This window comes from Drosophila arizonae, chromosome X (assembly GCF_054131065.1).
Source record: "Drosophila arizonae isolate 15081-1271.41 chromosome X, UAZ_ARI_1.0, whole genome shotgun sequence".
NCBI classification, from domain to species: domain Eukaryota; kingdom Metazoa; phylum Arthropoda; class Insecta; order Diptera; family Drosophilidae; genus Drosophila; species Drosophila arizonae.
This window is the reverse complement of record NC_142927.1, coordinates 21788855-21794854: the sequence shown is the minus strand read 5'-3', so window position 1 is coordinate 21794854 and position 6000 is coordinate 21788855. Positions and strand designations below refer to the sequence as shown.

The 6000-nt window shown below is 38.2% G+C and overlaps 1 protein-coding gene and 1 long non-coding RNA gene across 4 annotated transcripts in view; one reads left to right on the top strand and one right to left on the bottom strand.

The window, feature by feature from the left end:
- RunxA (RUNX family transcription factor Runt related A) overlaps nt 1-6000 on the bottom strand; it is a 58492-nt gene that overhangs the window by 10777 nt on the left and 41715 nt on the right. For both annotated transcript variants that reach the window (XM_089473542.1, XM_089473543.1), the window contains exon 3: nt 1383-1496. In XM_089473542.1, coding sequence (XP_089329668.1) covers nt 1383-1496 — 114 coding nt within the window. The remainder of the gene's footprint in view (nt 1-1382; nt 1497-6000) is intronic.
- LOC149268006 (uncharacterized) lies at nt 2192-4214 on the top strand. 2 transcript variants are annotated; one of them, XR_016270918.1, is made up of 3 exons: nt 2192-2880; nt 2967-3496; nt 3621-4214. It is a non-coding gene; the product is annotated as an uncharacterized LOC149268006 (long non-coding RNA). The 2 variants fall into 2 exon arrangements; XR_016270919.1 differs by having other exon boundaries at nt 3558-4214.

Genomic DNA, 6000 nt, shown 5'->3' with positions numbered 1-6000 from the left:
TTTCGATTTCACTATAGGTGGAAACAAAAATGTATACATACGTCTGGTCATACTATTATTGAGAATGTTATCAGCTGGCAGACACGCACAGCTCTCACTGACTCTCTGTCTCTCTCTCTCTCTCTCGCTGTATCTTTCTGACTAGCGTTCTCTTTCTGCTGCAGCCTTTAGCTATGCTCTTGTTTACAGCTAAAAACTGTCGCCCATTATACAGTTTTCAACTTTACGGCAGATTGTATTCATTATAAAATAATAACCTTTTGTCTGACGTTTGCAGCAGCCTAAGCCCAGCTGTCATTGTGTGTGTGTGCGTATGTGTGTTTGTGTGTGTTTATGCCTCTTGTTTTTCGGACACCAGAGGCCATGGTGTTGCAGTCTGGCTGCTACAGATATAAATCATGCCATGGATTGAATTGTTGCTCTCGGACTCAACAGATTACACTGCCAACAATGACAACAACAACAACAACAACAGCAGCAGCAACTACTATAACTCCTGCAACTGTTGTTCGCACGATAGCCGAGTCTGAGCTCCCTGTCTGTCTTAACATATGCAAAGTAAAATATTTCCATGCTTATAAATATGCATTTGGCAGTTGCTAAACTTGGCGTCGCCTGCGTTTATCGAACTCTCTGCCAGGACTGCAGACTTGAGCAACTGAGAAGGCTGCATGGACTGGAAGATACTCCTTTTAAATGTGTCTGCTAAACGGGTCTCAGCAGTGGATAAGTAATCTTCCAACTGCTGCTTATCTTTATGCTATGCCAATGGCTAATGATCTCTAAAATAAACTTGTGAACTAAGGTTTCTCATATTCTTCTACATAAGAGATAAGAACTGCAATGAGCTGTTTATAAGTAAAATTGAGGTTGATCAGGAACATTCTTTGAGTTACATACAGCGGAAGTTGCTAGAAAGCTTGATGGATCTGGCTAGATTGGAGATTGCGTAGAATAGAATTTCCTCATAATATGATATATTATAGTATCTCAAATATTCTCGCAACAGTGAAAGACCTGGCTGTCTATAAGGCAGACTGACACATAGAACTATCCTTCTTTCTACAATTCATGCCAATTGCAATTCATCCAACAAATGTATGTAACTAATATGCCCATTTCTCTGGCAAATTGGCGCTCATACAGAGTATAGGGTAAAATGAAATAAACAATTAGGAAGGCAGCCTAAGCATATGCAAAGAGCTTTAATAAATTCGCTTTCGTTTCGAAAAATTGTTGTAGTTTGTCTCTAGTGTTTTATTGCTATTGTAATATATGTATATGTGTGTGCGTGTATGTGTGTTTGAGTGTGTTCTTGGCCAGACTTGAACAGACGCTAGTGGACAGAGCTAGTTTGGCTATTGAGTGGCAATAATACTTACTGGTTTTGGAGCGCGGCTCGCGTGGCCCGTCGACAGTCACTTTGATCGCCTTGTTGTAGGTGGCTATGTGGGGTGGATTCGTTGACACGGTGATGGTTAGTGTGAAGCTCTTGCCTGGAACGAGGTCAAAGTAAAACAACACTGAAGTTAACAAATTTACGACACACAGCTCGGCTCAGTAAATGGGCGCTAGGCACGCGTGCCACATTTATGCAGCTCTCGTGCCCCACCCCCTCCCTCCCACAACCACCACACATACACACACAAAACATCGGTCGATTGTCACATCGTAAAAATCGAATGTGATTTGTTTACTGCATTATTATTAACAGCTGGCGGACAATGCGCATATCCCATGACGGAGGACTAGTGATAAGAGTTGTAAAAGTAGTCGAGAGCAGCAATGGGCTGCTCTTATTTTTCACTATTTATACTCATTCACGAACTGAAAAGAGTATATTGGCTTTGTAAAGTGTTTGGCTGTCTGCTCGCCTTGCCCACTTTTATATATTTTTAATAGAGAGACTCGAATAGAAAATTGAAAATAAAATACAAATGGCTAATATTCCATTCCTCAATATTCCATGCCAACAAGCTTAAAGCCTCGTTAATCGAGCTACAGCTATTGTTCCCTTATTGATGAGCCGCAAATATTATTTACGCCTTGGGGCGTGGCATATTGCAATTACATACTTATAATTACCAGAATTTCTAAGTTACTCTCTGGAGTTTTTAAGGATTGGTTTGATGTAATATAACATTGAGAGCGTGACAAATGCGAAAGATCTGAATCTTAAAAAAAAAAAAATTAAAATAATAATCTATATATATAAAAGAAAGTTGTGTAAAAGTGAAGACTGCTTATAACTTGATTTGGGCTGAACCAATTTTCATGGTTTTTGATTTGTTGGATTTGTCTCCGCAACGAGTTTAGTATAGGGTCTTAAAAATACTGAAAAAATTTGCCGAATACTTGAAAAACGCGGTTTTTTCCCCAAATGTTCAAATTTTTTTATACCCAGTAGGCTTGGTAACAGTGACAGTTTTGACAATAGTGTAGAAGTAAATAAACAAATGTAGTCAGTCAGTCTACGGTCTCCTGACCTCGAGCAGACCTGACTATTCAAAAAAAAAAAAAAAAAAAATTTTCAAATCAAAAGGAAAAATATTTCAAATCAAAAATCTGCAAAAAATCAAAAGATTAAAACCTGACTGTTCAAAAAATAAATAAAAAATTAAAAATTCGAAATTAAAAAAAAAAAAAGGTAATTATTAAAAAGTGTATTTTTGGCTTTTTATATTTTCGGACTTTTAAACTTTATAAATATTTCAAATCAAAAATCTGCAAAAATTAAAAAAAAAATCAAAAGATTAAAACCTAACAATCAAAAATAAATAAAAAATTAAAAATTCAAAATTCGAAATTAAAAAAAAAAAGTTAATTATTAAAAATTGTATTTTTGGACTTTTACAAAAGCTAAATATCTCGAAAGTTCAGGTATTTGTTTGTCTCAAACATAAATTTGTGTAAATTATTTATATTTATATTTCTCGATTGTTTTATATGGTTTTGTGCGAGGGCAGTATTACTATTAATAAAAATGCCGCGTCCTAGAAGATCTAATCTTTCCCGGCGGACCCATAATGCAATTAGGCAACGGAATAGCGCGAGTCAATTATCTGACGAAGAGCGAGAAATCGCCCGAGAAAGGCTCCGCGTTAGTACCCAGGGAAGAAGGGCCTTAATTCGTGCTTCTCAAAGAGAGGCAGCCCGTGAAATGGCAATAAGAAATGGTTCAAGGATTGATTTGAATCGAGCAGCGTTTCGATATGATTGCACCATTGATTACAGCTTGAATCGTTTAGTTTGCATTGGTCCAATGGACGTTGTTTGCTAGCATTGTGGCGCATTGAAGTTTGCTGGTGAAACGCCCGGTTTGTGCTGCCTTAGTGGTAAAGTGACATTGCCATTAGCGGTCACCATAGCCATTGCGTTCCCTGCTTTATGGCGAAACACTAGAATCACGACATTTTCTAGCGAACACTCAAAAATACAATGCCTGTTTCCAAATGACATAATTTGGGGCGGAAAATATTGGAGACGGATATTTAAGGTAATTTACGTTAAAAATTTTATTTTCTATGACTGCCAAAAAAAAATTTTGAATAATGTAGTTTGTTAGATTTCTGTAAATAGTGTTTGTAAATATAACTATAACTATGGCTTTGAATTTAAAGATTCAAGGCCAGATTTGCCATCGCATTGGATCATTGCAACCTATTGAAGATGCACAGCAAAAATTCTTGCAAATATACTTCATGGGCAATATGGAAGAACAACTTGACCGGCGTCAAGAAATGAACACAGCTATGAAAAGAGCAATTCTCCATGATTTGCATGCTTAGAAATTTAAACCAACCAAAACTGTGCAATGGAACGCGTTTGCTGATAAGAAAACTGATGAGCAATGTGATTCACGCGTTGATACTCAAAGGAAAATTTAAAGATGAGGAAGTTCTTATTCCTAGGATTCCGATGAGCTCAACAGATATGCCCTTTGAATTTAAACGAATTCAATTCCCGCTTCGTCTTGCCTTCGCCATGACGATCAACAAGTCACAGGGCCAATCTTTGACTATTTGTGGCCTCAATCTAGAAAATGCGTGTTTTTCTCATGGTCAATTGTACGTGGCATGCTCACGTGTTGGCAAACGATCCGCATTATTTGTTCTTGCACCCGACAAAAAAACGAAGAATGTCGTTTACAACAAGGTGCTTGAATGAAAATCCGATTAATAAATTTATCAGTGTATCCCAGCCTGAACAACATAGCTTTCAACAATTTTTTACCTAGAAATAATATAGAGGGCAATGCAACGTTTGCCGGGCCAGCTAGTAATTAATAAATAAACTAATAAATAAATAAAATAATTAAATATGTTTTTGTGTGCGTGGCAAAATGGATAGGCAAGATGGGAGCTGGGAGTGAAGATTCTACTAACGAGAACAAGAATGAGTATTATTCAGCTGATTTAAAAGTTCATATTCGTATTTAATTTTTTTAATTGGATTTCCAATTCAACGGAAACCGTATTCAGTAAAGTCCTATCACCTTATCAATTCAGAGAGGAGAAAAAGAATCCCATGCATATATGATCTTAACTTTGCTAGTTTTCTTGGTGATATGCCTAAAGCAATTCATCAAAAACATTCAAATAATGCATCAAATTTTTAAGATTTCTATTGAGTATCGATTATATGAGAAGGGAACATGCATCGATATTAAATTGCTTTTAATTACTCATAGATACTCCTATTCGTATCTTATTATGGATCTTATCTTACCTATGGATCTGAATTGCTTCACAGTATTCATGGGTACACCTGCCCATGGCACTTGACTGTTTTCACACACTCTTTATAGCAAAGTCTAGCGCAAGTAATTTCAATTTGAATTTATAAATCATGGATTCGAGTTAGTAACAAACTGCGCCCCGGCTTCAGGCTTCAGCCTTGGCAAGAATTAATTACAATTCAAACTCATTGTCTGCAACACATGACCCACACACCCATACACACACACACACACACGTCGGTCGTGGCACTTGAAAGCTAAGATTTATTTCATTTGTGCCACACAGTTTTCTTTTAATTAACTTGTTACGCCTACCGCCAGCCAACTGCCTCCAGACTTGGCTGACTTCTTCTTCTTCTGCTTTTCACTTGCTTTATTTTTTTGCTATTGTCAAGTGTTGCCAGGCCACGGCGGAGCTGCGATTCAATTAAAAGCATTTCACCCAGCTCCCGATCTCTTCCCTCTCACTCTCTCACTCGCTCTCTTTCTAACTGTGAAGACGGCACTTGAGCCGTAGCCTTGGTGCCTTTTTTGCGCTGTCTGTCAATGACAACGCGGCGTATGTGCAATGTCTTCGAGGCATTTCTCGCCTGTTGCCGGCGTTTGCTTTTTAAGTTGACAAACAAAGCGTAAATCATTTCGGCACGCACAACAATAAGCCACACAGAGAGAGAGAGAGAGAGAGAGTGGCGAGGGGGGGCACAGAATGAGATACACCAAGGCTTACACATGTTGCAGCCACACTCCACTGCGCCTCAACTTGTGTCTTCATCTTTCGCCGTTCGCCGTTCGCCTTGGGGTCGTTCAATTTCGTGTATCTCATTCAGCCTCAGCCTCCCCCTCACCCTCAGCCTGCTCATCAATTTGCCACCCCGCAGTTTGCACAGCAGCGCTCAGCCATACAAAAAATGAACTTCTGAGCGTCTTTTGTCTGTTTGCAGTTGTCTTAAGTGGCATTTTGTCTACGTCCCCCCGCAGTGTGGCCTCGACTCGGCTGTCCTGCTGCTGCTGCAAAATGCTTTTGCACTTTATCCTCTGACACTGGGTCTTGATTGTCATCAAGTTTAGCTCATTGTTGCGCAATTTTTCTTATTAATTCGTTTTTTATGTCATTTCCTGTTGCCTGTTTCTTAGGCATGAAAAAATAGTAGTTAAGCAATTCAATGGACAATAGAAATCAGCTAGGATGATAAAATAAAATATGATATAAAATATCCTGGTATATGAAAATATATGTGTTATATTTTCATATAATTGTAAAT